Below are 17118 nucleotides of genomic sequence, written 5' to 3'. Positions count from 1 at the left end.
ATTGGAAAATTCCCACATTCTCCCCCCACTTGGCATTGTACTCAACACTTCTTGTGAGCTTAATTGTCTTAGAGTCAGTCATCATTATTCTATAAGACCCTTTCTGATAACCTAGAAAGATACCATGCAAACCACGCTTGTCTAACTTGGAGTTTTGTGGTGAGTGAACCCACATGTCAGAACCAAAAATTTTCATGTGTTTGACGTATGCCTTTTTGCCAAACATCTTCTCATAGGGGGTACAACCAATCGCTGAAGATAACCTGCGATTATAACTGTAAACAAAACACGAGAGAGATTCGGCCCAATAACTCTCTGGAAGATTGGCATCATGCAGCAAGGTTTTTAACCCTTGAAGCAATGTTTGATTTGCCCTCTCACAAAGTCCATTCTGCCATGGCGAGCGAGGACTAGACAAATCGTGTTGAATTCCTTTCTCAGACAGAAAAGCTTCAAACTGCTGAGAAGTGAATTCCCCCCCGCGATCAGTGAAAAGAATTTTTATCTTCTTACCATGCACATTTTCCAACCAAGCACAGAATTCCTTGAACCTTGGAAAAGCCTCTGATTTCTGCTTGAGATTGTACACATAAATATATCTGGAAAATGCATCAATGAGAACCATGAAGTACCTGTTTCCACCCAAAGAGGGCGCTAGTGGTCCAACCAAATCAGCATGAACAACCTGGTATGGTTCTGTAGCTTGTCTACTAGACACCTTACCTTTCGCAGCCATTTTCACCTTGTTTGCTGCGCATGCCTTGCACTTCATGTGGTACCTGCAGGGTTTAATAGTCATACCTTCAACAAAGGCAGGCATTTTAGATACTGCCTCAAAATTCAAATGACCAAATTTTCGGTGAAAATCATGAATACATTCTGTATGCAAACTTTTGTTAGTACCTGCAATGCAACAAGTTTCATCCTGCACAACATCATCATAATACAAAACATACAAACGATCAACATATTCAGCATGCAATACATAATCATTTTTCTTCGTGATGAAGCACCTTTTGTTCTTAAAGGAAACGTCAATTTTCCGCTCATTCAGCTGTCCAACGCTGAGCAGATTATGTTTGGCATCCGGTACATAAAGCACATCCTGTATCGATAAGTCCAAACTGTGAAGAACAACAGTTCTGTAGCCTTTACTGGGGATTGTGTGGTCATCCGCCTGGTGAATCGCACCTTCCTGCGGTGTAAAAGACACGAACAGTCGCTTATCGTTGCACATGTGGTGCGTTGCAGCCGAATCAACAACGAAGAAAGATCTAGACGTCTTCTGGACCTTTGCAACCTCTGGAGTGAAGCGTGAGACCATTGCCTTGTGCTGCGTTGTCCTGGACACCGGACCTTTGCCTTTGCCTCGGCCTTTTCCACGCGATGAGCTTCCGCTGCGCTGCTCTGTCTTGGCCCTGGGATATCTGCATTCCCTCTTCATATGGCCTAGACGTCCACACGAGTAGCATTTCACTGCCTTCAAAGCTTCGGCGCCATCTGGTGGTTCCACTGCACTCTGGGATGACGTCTGTGAAGACTCCCCCTTGCCCATGCAGCTATCACCCTGGCGGTCTGCTTCATTCTGAATCATGGCAGTATCACAGGCTACTCTGAGCTGAGCAATTGGCTGATTGGCATCAGATTCCCTACTTGCATCAGCCAGCCTTCTGCAGCTAGCTATCATGACTCTGGCATTAGCCTTCTGCATCATCTCTGCTGCTTTAAACAAGCTGCTTTATACAGCTGCGTCTCTGCTGCTTCAAACCTCATTCCAAAGGCAAATTCAAAAGTGCTTTCTCTCTGCTGCCTTAAATCAAGCTGCATCACTGTTTTCTGCAGCTGCTTTATTCCAAAAGCACTTTGAAAGTTACTTTCGGTTTCCCCCAGCATAGGAGCTTGTTCCTTTGAGCCTTTGCCTGTGCCCGGCAAAATGGCCATAAAAGTTCAGAGTCCAGCCATAAAGCCATTAATTAGAAGCTGGCAGGCTGCCCGGAGCATGAGCACATACCTCATCAATCAGCTTGACGGCAGATACCGTCCGATCCGTCCCTCTGCATTCCGATCCTTTTGCCGGCATTCAGATGACTGCATCTTTCTTCTGGGCCCATAACCAGGAATGTTGAAATTTGCAGTAGCCCGTGCACAGCGGAATGATGAGGAGTACGTGCCACATACTCTATATTACTTTATTTACACTTCAAAGCTGGTAGATTACAGAAAAACATCTTGCCTCTGCCGGAGCAGAGAAAGCAACCTCTCTCCTCTGAAGCACGGAGAGAAACACAGTGTGAACAGTGAAAAACAGGAAACCAGTGTACGTCACATCCAGTTTCCTTTCCCGTGAGAAAACCCAACAGCAACTGACTGTGGAATGTAAACACCTGTCTCGTGACAAGCACTTCGCTGCACAGTGAAAGAGAGCAGAAACCAACATAACGGTCGGGTAATGATATATCATCTCAATTTGGATTAGCGTGTTCTTATATCATCATGTTGTTGAATTTGACAGATAACTGAATTTCAGTGACTGAAGGAAGGATTGTAAGAATGTTGTAAGAATGTTCTTCTTCCTTAGGTATTTCTCTTTTCATGGATTTCTCTTTTCTTTGCAGGGCTGCAGCATGAAGGGATATTCAGGGTGTCAGGATCTCAGGTTGAGGTGAATGATATAAAAAATGCATTTGAGAGAGGTAAGAGTAGTTGGGTTTTTTGTATTGCACAATTCTCTGCAATGTGTCTTCATGCTTCTGGGTTATTAGTTTAAGCGAGTTGACACTGAAGTCATAAATGAAGACTTCAAAGGTCTGCCCAATCTTAGGCAATTCCCACTTCCCCCAGTGGTTCCCACACACTGCATCTCAAATTGCTTAAGTAGACCCCCAACACGCTGAAGAGTTTGGGAGGGCATAGGTGGCTGCAAGGGGAAGCAGAAAACAGAGCCTTTAGTTGTCCTTAGTTACCTTAGAATCATATATACTATACCTTAAGCCCGTTATCACTAAAACAGAGTGGTGCTTTCAAGTCACCATTCTCTTCTTTCCAAAACATGGCACCTGTATTCTCCAGTCAGCTTGGAAGGCTGGTCTTAATATCACACAATATTTTACATTCAAATTATCTGCCTATTAAAAGCAGAGCAGCATGTCCAACCCATGTCAAAGGGCCTCTAGCTAACAGTGCGTATGTGTGTAACTTTATCAGTCGTGAGGTTATGGAGATTGCTGTGGATTTGTCCTTTGCCTGAGAATAAGAGATGATCTATAAGGGTTCGTGGAATTCTGTTTTGTGGTGGGCGGATGTCAGATGCAAAAGGTCACACTTTATGGAGCATTTATGGAAGGCTGCTTAGAGAAAATAGATAACTGTTTTAGTATCTTTGCATGCATAACATTGATTTTTTCCCATTTCATCGCTCATGGCCTCAAATCCAGTGAGGTACTAAACTAATGAAGTTAACCTTAATGTATGTGAGTTTATTACTTCATCAAGAGCCCTTGGTGACAGTTAATATTGGGGATAATGCTCTAATTCATAGTTGCCTATTTATTATACTCTGTGGTGTTAAGATAATAGCTGTTCCTTGACTATTTCTCTCGTAATGCATATCTCTGTGAGAGCAAGAGAGAAGGCTTGCCCCATCATCAAATCTGATTATGTCCAACAGCAAGTTCTCCTTTGGGACTTTCTGCTTCGGTGCAAATCTTTCCTTTGTCTTTGGCCAAAACCAAACCTATAAACTCCAGTAGATTAAGAGTCACACCAGAGACCTGTGTGCTCGTGCACTTCATTAGCTTTGCTAGTCTAGCACCACCTGCCTTTGAAGCTGAGCAGGCTGGTGATCAAGCTTTCCATCAGTTGCATGTAAGACTCTACTTGAAGCACAGCAACTCAGCTCTGCTGAGACGGAAGGGCCTACATGTTGCAACTTAGAATCATAGAACTGTAGAGTTGGAAGGGACCCTGAGGATCATCTAGTCCAACCCCCTGCAATGCTGGAATATGCAGCTATTGCATACGGGGATCAAACCTGCAACCTTGGTGTTATCTGCACCATGCTGTCTCCTGTTGCCCCATGTACATATGTTAACCTTTTGTTGACTGTCTTTGGATAGGAGTTGGGGCAGCTGAGAGGTGTTGCTTACCCAATGTACTTACATAGAATCTTTTGTTGGATACCTATTTGGGGGGGGGAGGGGTGTTTGAAATCATTATAGGTTACATATTATGAGCCACTTGATTATTGCCTGTTATTGCTCCTGCCTGTTATTTCTCCTTCTGTGAGGTTCAAGCTTCTGATAGATTACTACTTATTGTATTTTGTTAATATGCACCTTTTCTGTCTGTTCTCTTGTCATTCTTGTTTTGTGGTAACCAGGGGAGGATCCACTGGCTGGAGATCAAAATGACCATGATATGGACTCAATAGCAGGTGTACTAAAGCTCTACTTTCGTGGGCTAGAGCATCCCCTCTTCCCCAAGGAAATCTTTCATGACCTGATTGCCTGTGTCAGTAAGTAGCACAAGGATGAAATGAGTCAGTTGAAGATAAGGCATGCAAAGAAACACAACACAAGGAGATAGCTGCCCCTGTCGAGTGACAGAATGAGTAGCAAACCACAAATGTGTAAAAATATTTAACGTAGAAGGTAACACATATTCTAATGTGCATTGAAGCGGAAATGTTTTTCTTCAGGAGATATGTTAAAATGACAATTTTAATGCATGAAAACAATAATCAAAATGTTCATGCCATTCACCGATGCAAAATCTAACCCCAACAAAAATTGAACGTGCTCTTCTTCAGACAGAATTCTTAATATATCTGGCACAAAGCACATTTTCTATAATACATATAATAAAGATTCTTGCACCTTCTGACATTTTTCTCTCTGTGCCCTCCGCCCCCATAAAAGTCAGTTAATGATAACATCTTACATAGTTCAGCCTTTTTTATATATCTGTGGGAACTTGCTCATTATCCATCCTCTGTGTCTACACAGTCTCCCCCCCCCCCGCCCCAGCACTTGTAAGACTTCAGCTATCTCTCTAAAACCAGGCTGCTGGCTTCTTAGAACATTCCCTGATACTTTGATAGTATCTCAAGGAAAATGAGCAAGAAACCGGAATTGTACAAGGTTGTATTAGAACCTACTATAATTTGATGCCCCAGTTTGTTGCTGAGGTGGCAACATTAAACGCAGAACAAGAGTTAGAAAGAGGACCTCTTTCTGTTTGCTTCTCATTAGCCAAGGCCTGTTGACAGTTAAGTCATCAATATGTGTATTGTATTAATTCATTTAAAATGTTTTCTATATTGCCTTTCAGCCCAGAATTCCATAGCAATTAACAGATTAGAACTACTAATGAAACATCAGGGAAATACTGTGTTAAAGAGAAACTGACCGACAAGCAGTACAGGAAGTCTCCTAGTTGACTCACCCTTAAAAAAAGAAAGAAAAGGCAGGGGGGGGGAGAGAACTTGCTGTCTATACTGTTTGAAGACACAGTAGTTGCAATGTGTCTTGGGCTGTATGTATATTTAGAAACCCAGCAGCTGTGTCTTTTTTTGGCCGGGTACCTTCCGTAACCATAAGAGTCAATTCCTTATGGTGTTTCTGTACAGAACATAGAAAACGACTTTCAACTAGTTAAGCTGTTAACGTACAACTTTATCATTTCAAGAGTGCTTTTTAAATGTTCTTGTGACTTCAAGTTTGCAATGAACTCCCCCTGACTCATTCAGAGAGCAAACAATGACTCCATTGTCCGAGTGTAAGAATGTCAGTGATGGAAGCAGCCTTTGAAGTAGCATGTAGGAGAGCTCCTTTTAAAAGGATCTGTGGTTTCATTCTCCCTGCAAATTAGTCTACACAGTTTTACTCCTGTTAGATGAAAAGAGCAGTCTGTTGCCAAATAATTCTGGACTTCCAGAGCCAAGGATATATGCTGCCCACTTTTTTCCCATTAGACTGCTGCAGACAGAGCTCTTTACCTCACCCTCCAGTTATGTTAATCTATCTGTGGAATACTGTGCCAAAGGTTTTGCTTAAGACACCCACCTTACAGAGCTAACTTTAATGGGCTATTGTGTTGTGGCTTGTGCAACATACAACACTCAATTCACCCACACTGCATGGACCTTGAAGATAAATTTCTCATCTTCTGCTTTGAAGGACCTTTTTCATAACAGATAGGAAATCATGCCTCTGTCATCTTCTGTGCAGTGCTTCATAAATGTTTTCAGGAACTGCTCAGACCCTTTCCTTCCAAGTTGCTTTTGTTGCCTTCCCCCCCCCCATCCCACCCCCAATTGAGGGTCATTTCACAAATGACACTGAAGTCACATTTCTGTTTTACTTCATGTGTCATCTTGAGGGGCTGCAGGTGGCAGTAAGTTCTCACTTCCCATGTGATAAAATAGACTTTGGCACAGTCTTCATGCATTGGATTTTTCCTGCACCCGTATAAATATGAAACAGTACTCAAAAGTAGCAATGTAAAGTTTCCATAGATATTGCAATGCCACTTATTGTGTGATTAAACAGCAGCTGCTGCTCTTTTTTCTCCTTCCTCCTAGCAATGGACAATCTGCAGGAGAGAGCTCTACACATCCGGAAAGTCCTCCTGACTTTGCCTAAAACCACTTTGATTGTAATGAGATACCTCTTTGCATTCCTCAATCAGTAAGTATTCCTCAAGCACAACAGATAGGTCTGTAGTGTTGGTTTGCCAAGTAAGAATCATAGAGTTGATGGGCCTTGCTTGGTTCAAGGAGAGATGACTCTCCACCCTTTGTATGAATACTTCCATGAGACCTGCAAGAAAGAGCCTCTCCCAGTCATTCAAATTATGCACAGAACTGAGTTCCTGATCACTTAAGTGTAAAGCATTTGTTTCTTTTTAGTTGGAGCCTGTGCTTGAGCTCATCTCTGAATATCACTTGTATTTTTACTGCCAACCTGTGGGCTTTTTTTCTTGTTCAGGTAGCATTCTGTTGGCAAAAATCTCCATGACCAGTATTGCTGTTCCCTGTTTCTAAGGGGAAATCTTGCTAAAAGAGCTACCTTTTAGGGACAGCCATCGTTTCAGGGTACTGGAGAATTTTAGTTCGGATGAAATAAGGCCTGTCTTGAGACTTCCTGTACTATTGCTCTGGAAAACAATGAGGTCTTGATTGCGGCCTGGAAAATTCAAAACCATATCCCCACAAAGTGTGTCATTGTCCTGCCACCCCTCCAGATACTGTTAGATAGGAAAGACCCCACTTCCTGCAGCTCAGGAACAGAACTTTCCACAGCAGTGTTAGGAAATTCTTCCATGCCTTGGGATTCCCTTCCCTCAGATGCCGCTTCTAAGTCACTGAAGTGAATGCTTGCTTCCGCCCTTAATAGTGTCTCATTATTCAAAGAACTGGACTGGAAAACTGTGTTTGTTTCAAGAAGAATTGTCCAGGCATCAAATAACCCTGTTTTGTGCTTAACCATTAACTTGGTGCCCTGAAATGCCCAAATTGATGCAATTTGCTTTTAAGATTTAATCACACAAACCTGACCGTTTAGAAAACTGCATTGCCACGGAGAACACTCACTCTTCCCATTTTGCATTTTAATTTGGCCAATAGATAGCTTTGGAGGGGTTCTAAACAGGGGACAATACCAACATTGGAGGGAAGGAGTTTGGTTTTGAGAATCCCGTGTATGAACATGAGGGGCTAAAAAAGCAGGTGCCAGCCACTGGATGTTGCTAGCTAGCAGAGTTCATATTTAGCTTGCCCTAAATATGATGTGGGATGTGGGTGGCGCTGTGGTGTAAACCACTGAGCCTTGGGCTTGCTGATCAGAAGGTCGGTGGTTTGAATCCCCACGACAGGGTGCGTTCCTGTTGTTCGGTCCCAGCTCCTGCCCACCTAGCAGTTCGAAAGCACATCAAAAAGTGCAAGTAAATAAATAGGTACTGCCCCAGTGGGAAGGTAAACAGTGTTTCTGTGAGCTGCTCTGGTTTCGCCAAAAGCGGCTTAGTCATGCTAGCCACATGACCTGGAAAAACTGTCTGCGGACAAACACCGGCTCCCTCGGCCAGTAAAACGAGATGAGCGCCGCAACCCGAGTTGTCCGCGACTGGACTTAACTGTCAGGGGTCCTTTACATTTTTTATCAGTAAGATATGTTGGAAGGAATGAAGTATGTGATAACATACCTGGTTAAAAATCAAGCTTTATTCTATAACTCTTTCCCCCACTTAAAACCTTATTTCCAGAAAATTAAATGCTTGCAAAGGAAACTGAGACTCCAACCTCCTTTGGGCATTTGCTTGAACATGTGACAGTTAAAATTGTGTAGAGGATGTAGTCATGCCTGCAAGCCCCACCCTGTGGCCCCAGCCCTGCATGTGGATTCCTTTCCAACCTTTGTGCATTGAGCACAGATGTCCATGTGGGATTTGGCTGATCATGCTTAGAAGCCTCTGCCCAGTGAAGAGCAGTAATAAGGCAGGGTTCCTTATCGTGACAAGGTTCCTATGCATGTTCAGCCAAACACACAAAGGTCTTGGAGGAGCCCGAGTTCTTGGGGATCTTAGTTTGCATATGTGTCCCACACAATTCTACAAATTTTTTTAAGCCTCACATGTTCAGATGAATGCTTGTAAAAGAGTTTTGATGGGCCTTGGTGGAAAGAGAACTGCATACAGCTTTCATGGGACAAGGATAGTCTGGCTACAGTGATCAATGCATTGGCAAGACTTAATTATTGTTATATTGTTGTTCCAGCAGCCATTTAAATTGAAGTTTAATTTTAACTGGTTTTTATTTTCTATGTTGCATTATTTGCAAACGACTCTTGTAGCTAAGCGGCATATAAATTGTTTAAATGACGTAAGTGTGGGGCAGAGGGGCCTTTTCTTTTGCCTTTTGGAGGGTTACAGGGGTTAAACAGCAGCTCTTGAATCGCATGCTCTTGGCAGTGGCAAACATAATACCCCAGGCAGCCACAGTAAGGTGGGGTTCGTGAGATCCCCCAACCTTTCAAAGCAAAGTTGTCCCTCTGAGCCTTGTTTAACTTCAAACATTTTCACTGCGTTACACTGACAGATGCTCAAAATACCCATGACTGACATTCCATTTTGAATGTTGGCATGGCATTTTAGCATTCTCAGCAGTTCTTGGGCAGCTGAAAGAGAGATAAATGTTGGCTGTGAGGAAGGGTGCAAATGGAAAAAGCCAGAGGGGTGTGCTGGTTGCCAGGTTCTTTGCAGCCTTGTGCTGTGAACCATGCGGCACCGTGGCTCAGTCACACTTTCATCTGTTTCTTGGCTGGATAGGAGGTGTTGCTTCTGCAGCTGCTATCCAGGCAGGGTGCATTGAACGACATGCCAAGAAATAAATCCCTGGCAACAGCATTCAATCGGCACGGAGAATAAGCCTCCTTAAAAGGGAGCTAGATGATGATGACTCTTCCCAACACATGCACACACGCTTTTAACAAATGCCCTACGTGTTAATTGAAGGGATGTTCAGAAAATGGAAAAGAGGCTGGCTGCTTAATAAAGAAATCAATGCGCTAGTCAGCAGGGAAGTGCTCTGAATATGCATTCAGTGCAAATGATCAGAGAAGCACCATCTATGCAAACAAAACTGAATTTGATCCAAAGCGGTACAGCCAGAAAAACTCGCCGTTCTTTTGGTAAATACCATTACTGTTGAGGGTGGTGGTCCTTTTTTCCTAAGTAGCCTCAAGACATTCTTGCCACATGAGATCAAGTTTTAAAATCCGAGCAAGCAGAGCTAACCTCCCTCCATTTTAACAATTCGCTCTGTACTGTAGGTATCATTGCTCCTAATTCACCCTCTTCCTCTCATTCCTTCCTGTCTTCTGCAGTTTATCTCAGTTCAGTGAAGACAACATGATGGACCCCTACAATTTAGCCATCTGCTTTGGGCCCACGCTGATGTCAGTGCCTGAAGGCCACGATCAGGTCTCCTGCCAAGCCCATGTCAATGAGCTCATCAAAACTATAATCATACAACACGAGAATGTCTTCCCAGGACCAAGAGAGCTGGAGGGCCCTATATACACCAGGGGTGGAAGCACTGAGGATTACTGGTACGGTAGGAGATAATGGGTAACAAGTGAAGGGGATATATAGCGCTAGATTGTAGTCTGACTAGTAAATTGCATATTTTGACAATGCTATCATTTCCCCGTTTCAAATGCTGGCCCCAGAACTTATCCCGATTGTGAGTCACATACTGAGCAGAGGCAAGATTGGTGAGGTTCACAGTCCTGAGTGCAACAGATTTTCCCCACCCTAAACCTGCAGGCCCCAAAGATTCAGAAAGCACATTGCATGACTGCACTTCATTATACCAAAGGATAATGCCCATGAAACTGTCCATAAGGGTGTTATGGTAATTACCGTAATCTGCTGGCGAAAGCTGCACAGCAGACACATAGCCTGAATTCATCGCTGACATTCTTCTCATTTTTCCACATGTCTTGAGCGACTTTACTTCAGAGACAAGGTCAGTAGCAGCTGAACTTAGAAAGCTGCAGCATGGGTTAATTTCAGGGCAGCAGCAACAAGTGGGGGAAACTTGAAGCCTTCCTTTCTCTCCTGCCCAGTGCACAGGGGGCCTGGCTGCGCATTTAGTCTGAAGCCGACATCTGCAAACAATTCAGCCAGAGCAGCTCCTGTCATTAGATTGGTGGCGGGGGTGGGGGTGGGAGTTGTAGTGGTGGAGCAGCTTGCCGCACTATTTTACCTGAAAAGAAGAATGTGAAAAGAACCCGCTTGGTTGCATCTTCATCAGAACAACCCCTTTCCTCTCAGCTACTATGCACAGTGCAGACACTGAACCCCAGACTGCAAGGCCACACAGCACATTCTCGTACTGTATTCATACTTCCAAAAAGTGGAGCCTTTCTTTGCTTTCGTTTGCTACTGATCTTAGTTTTATTTTGTTTAGTTAAGCCCCTTTTGCTATTTAATCTTGGTCGCAAAATGACCACAATACTATATGAAAATAAGTGCCTCCATTAGTGCCTTTACTTAGAGTTTTCAAGATACCACACAGTGGTATTTGCAGCTGGGAAAGAGGTATAGAAACTAGTTTATTGGTATTTCAGCAGCTGGTGTTTAAAAGAGCATCAAAAATTATGGAAAATGTTTGAAGAAATCAAACTTGCCGACTTTGGACAATGGGCTCTGAAGTGCCCAGCAGACCTTGGTGATGATAAAAAAAATTACTTGTGTTAAAAGACTCTGAGAAATTATACAACCTACAGTCGTGGACAGTTGAAGATCCTTCTTGTACTGGAATGAAAGAATTTGCCAAGAAATCCTAAATGTTGTATCATGAATTTTATGGTTGTAACCTTCTTTCTGGACAGATATTATCTGTATCAATATTTCTATTTTATTTTTATGAAAATAAAAATTGTCATATAAAATAAATAATGATGGAAATATAATATGATAAGTATAATATACCTAACATTATGCACTTTGTATGGCTTGCAAACAAACTCTGTATGAAAGGCTGCTTCAGAAGCCATCTGGTTCCATTATTCTCCATGGATTAGGCCAGGTTTATGCCTTTCACTTAAGATTTTCACATTTCAGTCCTGAAGCAATTTGCAGTGGCTATGTCTCATTGCATCCTCTCTCCCTCTCTCTCCCTCCCCCCCTCTCTTGTCACAATATGATTGCTGTCCCAAAACCATAAACAGTACAAGGTGGGATGTGGGGCAATGAACAATATTTTAAGGAGAGTTTTAAACTTCCTGGATCAGAGAAGATAACAGATTCAAATAATGCAGGGAGCTCTCAATTTGAGTGTTTTCATCTTGTGGTAAAGAGAGTAAGGGACAGAGTATTCAAGCCTGAGGTTTCCTTCTAATTTTTCTGTGCGCTCTCTCGCTCTCTCTCTCTCTCTCTGTGTGTGTGTGTGTGTGAGAAAAATGGTGGCAGAGCAAAGTATTGCCCGAAGAGGACCTCAGATGTGTAGCCTGCTGAACTAAAAAAAATAGCAGTAACCTTGCTATCTTGCCCACCTTTCTTTTTTCTTTTTAAAAGATTTGTATTAGTTTCCAAAAATATAAGCATGACATCAACAGAACAATTGGTTTCCCCCCATTCCCACCCTCCTCCCCCCTTAACAGAAGACTAAAGCATCGTCAGTGGGCGCCAAACATCAGGATGTTTGAGTGTTTTAGAAAAATGCATTATTCAGGACATGTACCCTCTTAGTATCTCAGATAAAGCAATTGTTCATACATTCTGTTTCCATTGTATAACATGTATCTTGTTCAGTTTTCATTGAACATGTCTTTGGTTGCTGGGCAGATGCTCCTCATCCTTTTCAGTATGAATGTGAAGAGTACCTTATACATTGCAGGTGTTCTGGTGTTTTCTTTCTTTCTTTTCTACATCTATTTATCTCAAATCTATTTGTCTTAAATGGACTTTGAGTGGCCATTTAATTTTCTACCATGAACTTAATTTCCATTCACTTCGGATGTCCATGTGCACCACAACCCTTGTGCATGGTTCAACATTTTGGGGACAAACTGTAGTGAGAAGTTTTGATTTTGTGAAACATTGGGAAACAAATTGGCCTGCACACACCACAAGACCATTTATCCAACACAAGGTGATAGGAATCATTGTGTTTCTAGAAAAAACACTAGGTCATGTGAGTTCACCAGACATTTCTTCCCTTGAAGGCAAAGGAGTTCAGTTCATCATATTATGTTCAGAGTAATTAAGCTAGGAGAAATACGACCTTTGCTTCATAAGTATCATAGGATTAAGTCATAGTGTGTGGAGGGCTCTGAACCTCAGAGGTTTCTACCATACATGGCATAAGGGTCCCCTAGCAGCTAAGCTAGTTCTTTCAACACATTGTAACAGTATTTCTCATCGTAAATTTCTTCTAGTGTTCTGCCTCATTGTAGTACAGTACATAAATGGCCACATAAGAGTTAGAAAAACAGTATCTCTTTCAGCCAAGGAAATTAATTCTGAATGAGAATTGAGCTTGTGGGTGGGGGCAGGAATGTCATGGGATCATATCTTTGCACTGTACATCAGTACATTTTTATAATAAGCTTCATTATCTCAAAATCTGAGATGTTCGCCATTGCCTTTAAATGTCTTACTTACCATGCTTTGATAAATATAGGAGGACTGCCTGTCATCTCCTAAGATGCAGATTCTGGATGCAACTCAAAAGCTGGGGTTTCATATAGATTAACTGTAATGAGATGTTCCATTTTGTTCAACATGCATATGCATACACACACTTTTATTAAAAATGGTGGTCAGTTAATTCCTGAAAAAGATGATACAAAGCATTCCACTGTGAAGAAATCTGAGGATTTTAGAGAGACCAAAAATCAGTCTACAACTGTACACAAACAAGTAATTTTTTTTTTTATTTTTTTATACCCCGCCCATCTGGCTGGGTTTCCCCAGCCACCCAGTTGATATTGGTATAGTCATAATAGGGCAAAATCGTGCCTTTTGATTAATACTGAAGTCTCTGTAAATGTCTGAATTGTCTTATCTATTTCCCACTTCTGATCTAGTAAGCTACAAGGCTAAATATAGTCTGCTGCAGGTGTCATGCTCACTCACAGAAGAATTCTGTGCCCACTAAGGTCCCCTTTCCCTCCCAGTTATTTTTAATGGATTTTTGGGTGTGGGTGGTTGTTCTGTTCAAAGTGTACCTTTTGGGGGGCTGGGAGGGGCGGTTGCTTGCTTTTTTGTCTACTTTATTGGGGTGAGGGCCCCTGTTTGGGGGTGGGTTCTGAACATCACCAGTTTTAATTCTGTGAATTGGTTATTTTGTGGCATCCACAACAGCTTCTTACATTTCCAGATCTACCCCAAAATGAGGGGTAGGGTGGCATAACAAATCCTATATTTCCTTCCAGATCTACTGTATGGGTACTTAGCATGTCAGACATCTACTTACTCGGGGGGGGGGGAGAGAATGGGAGGACAGTGGGGGCTGATTCTTTAGGGTAAATGGGGCACTTCCCCACCAACTTCAGTCTGTGTTCAGCCAAATCCACCTCCCCCAGGGGATGGCCCTGGTCAATGGTTTCTTCCTCCTTAGTCTCAGTTTTGCCTTTGTAGAACTAAGCAGGGAGGAGGAGGACAAAACTAGAATTTGCTGTCTCTGCCTGACATTGCCTTTGCCTCCACCCACCATTTGCCTCCCTACTTTCTCCCCCACCACTCCCAACTGGCACCAGCCACCACTGTGGCTTCCTCTCTAGGCTCTACACATGCACCCACTCCCCTTATCTCACTGCCTTGACCAAGGGATTTGGTGGAAAGCTAAGTCTGGTTATGGAAGTGTACAGAAGCTGTCTAGTTCCTATTATATCCTGGTCTTCTCATTCAGGGGAACAAGGCTCTGTTACGCCCTATCTCTGGATGTGTCTGCATTGAGTGCACAGCACCTATGGCAGACTAGATAAAAAATACACAGTAACTATTATTTTAGTGGTCTGATATATTTTCACAACTTGTGCCAAGTGCCATCTGTATCTGGAAGAGCTTCTGAGGCTTAATGGTGGGGGCAGCTTGGTGAAATTTTTAAAAAGGAAAGAAAAATTGTGCAGGAGGGAGAAACTAAACAGTAGGAAAGCAACTAGTTTTTCCAGACAGAATCATAATGTGGAATTTATTGTTTTGTTTCTGCAAGCATTGCAGCTTGCCCCTCTCTTGACCATGTTCCCCCAGGCAATTTTGGATCACATAGTATGGGGAAACCCTGTTGCATGAACAAAAGTCCTTGAGTAGGCTTTGACTTCTGGGGCTGTTTAGGTGAATCCCACCCACAGAGTTGACAGGGACTTCAAAGATCTTCTAGTTCAGACTCCTAACGCTGCAAGAAATCTACTGCTGCAGAATGACTGATGTCCTTTTGAGTTGGGGGATTGAAATTTGAACCAACATAACTAAAGTATTTACTTGTCTATCCTGAGCCTTGGGCCTGACGCAGAGCATATGGAACAAAATGTGTTTATTTTGCTGGTTCAGTTCAGTTCACCTACTATCTAGGTGGCAAACACAGTAAAATGGGGGGGTGTGTGTAAAAGAAACCACTCAATAAAGACATAAATCAGTAAAACTGACCCACATTGGTTTAAATCCAGTCACACAATCCAAGATAGACACAAAGCCACAGAATACAGCCCAGCTACAAAAGCTAAAATCTGAACATAATGCCACCATTCGACAAATACTATAATAAAACAATAACAATAAATAATAAAGCCCCAGTGAACAAAAAAAAAAGTCTTTTCCTGATGTCAAACCTTTGTGAATTGACCTGAGATCCACAGACGGAAGGCCATATACAAAATTAATTATTAAGATCTTATAAAGTAGACAAAACTTTAGATAAGTTTTTCTCGCAAGAGCATTCCACAAAGGGGAGGCCACTACTGAAAAGGCCATCTCCCTTGGAATTTACCTCCAAATTTCATTCTGAGAGGGAACTTGAAGAAGGGACTCCACCGATGACCTCAGGGCCTGGGTAGGTACATATGGTAAGGAGCATTCCTTTAGGTATGGGGATCCCAAGCAGTGTAGGAGTCAAAGATAGCACTTTAAATTGTTTGTAGAGAAGCCATTGTGAGACAGGCAAGGGGTACTTTAGTTATTTAATTAAGAACTTTTTCTACCATGTCACAAAACTTGCAAGGAATTTACATCTTAGACAGGTCCCATTCAGAGCTTAGCAATGTGAACGTCACCTCATGTGGCACCCACTGATAGACCTTCAAGCCTTTGTTCCCAGCTCTCACACATCACACCTCATGCCCCATGTTTTTCAAGCATTTCATGGCACCAGCTAAACTGTTAGGAGGGCCCATAGCTCCATAGTACAGCACATGCAGACGATTCCAAGTTTAATCACCAGCATATTCAGTTAAAAGGATCAGGTAGCAGAGACCCTGGAAAGCTGCTGCAAATCCGAGTAAACTATATTGGGTTAGGTGGACCAAGAGTCAGATTCGCCGTAAGGCAACTTTACATGTTGACCTGTGCTGGAGTAGATGGACCACCACATATTCTTCAGGATGTAGGACCAGGACATGTGCCTCCCATCTTCTGACCTATTCCAAAAGCCCCATCTATGACAAGTGCGTGTGGTGTGAGGAGCTTTTGTCCCCCACCCACCCCCTGCAGAGTTAAGTTTAAGGAGAGAAGTTACTATTGCCACTCAAGCCTCAAAAGGTTGCTACTCTCCAAACTACATGCTTTGCATGTCTCCATCAAACATTGCTCTTCCACCCAAAAGTTCAAGTGTCACTGGGATACCCCTGGTGCCACATACCATTTACCAGCCAGTTCTTTTCTTTTTTTGAAAAAAACAGGAAAACATGCCCCGTCAACGTAGCCCTCTCTGTCTTTCTTCTTGCAGTGAAAGCCCCCATGGAGAGACAGCCTCCACAGAAGATGCAGCTCAGGATATGGTCACTGAACACCATACCAGCGATGATGGTAAGCAGTTGTTTGACAGCTGTTTCAAAGCTGGCTGCCCGTTTACTTTCAAGCTTGGCATGAGATGGGAAAGCCGTTTTGGCATGTGGGTGTCATCCCTGTGTATATAGGCTTATTGGACAAAACAGAATTTACCAGCAAGGCAAGGTGGGTTTAAGATATTTCCTCATGTTTCTTAGCTAGAGCCACAAATCTGGTATGCCAGTTTTAATACTTGACTGATCACAAAGATTTCAGTGAGCTGTTGTCAAGGTAGCAAGAAGGAGATGTACTACAGGAGAAGAGCTGTGGTCTCTGAATTTCTCTTGTTAACATCTCTATGACTTGCTTACTTGAACTATCTGGAAATCCAAGTGCACAGTTTTAGTAATTAGGTTTGTTAGCCTCTGGCATGGGGCTCTTTTTTACTCCTGTTTTCCTGCCTATGATATTAAATCATCTTAACTGTGTGTTAAAGCATCTTAACTATAATCTGTAAGCCATCCTAGCTGTAATCATCAGGTAATCATGAAGTTTATGTTAATAGGTTTAACAGTCATGCCTTAAGACTGAGAATTGGATTAGATGGTTTTCTCCCCCAATTCCATTGTCTCT

General features: G+C 42.6%; 1 protein-coding gene across 8 annotated transcripts in view; it reads left to right on the top strand.

The window, feature by feature from the left end:
• Positions 1 to 17118, top strand: part of SRGAP2 (SLIT-ROBO Rho GTPase activating protein 2) — a 215113-nt gene that overhangs the window by 182044 nt on the left and 15951 nt on the right. For all 8 annotated transcript variants that reach the window (XM_079978969.1, XM_079978967.1, XM_079978968.1 and 5 more), the window contains 5 exons: positions 2616 to 2693; positions 4379 to 4513; positions 6581 to 6686; positions 9879 to 10103; positions 16445 to 16524. In XM_079978969.1, the coding sequence (XP_079835095.1) occupies positions 2616 to 2693; positions 4379 to 4513; positions 6581 to 6686; positions 9879 to 10103; positions 16445 to 16524 (624 nt within the window). The remainder of the gene's footprint in view (positions 1 to 2615; positions 2694 to 4378; positions 4514 to 6580; positions 6687 to 9878; positions 10104 to 16444; positions 16525 to 17118) is intronic.

The sequence above is a fragment of the Podarcis cretensis genome, assembly GCF_951804945.1.
Source record: "Podarcis cretensis genome assembly, chromosome: 6".
Classification (NCBI taxonomy): Eukaryota; Metazoa; Chordata; class Lepidosauria; order Squamata; family Lacertidae; genus Podarcis; species Podarcis cretensis.
The sequence above is the reverse complement of the archived record's forward strand: the minus strand, read 5'-3'. Positions and strand labels throughout refer to the sequence as shown.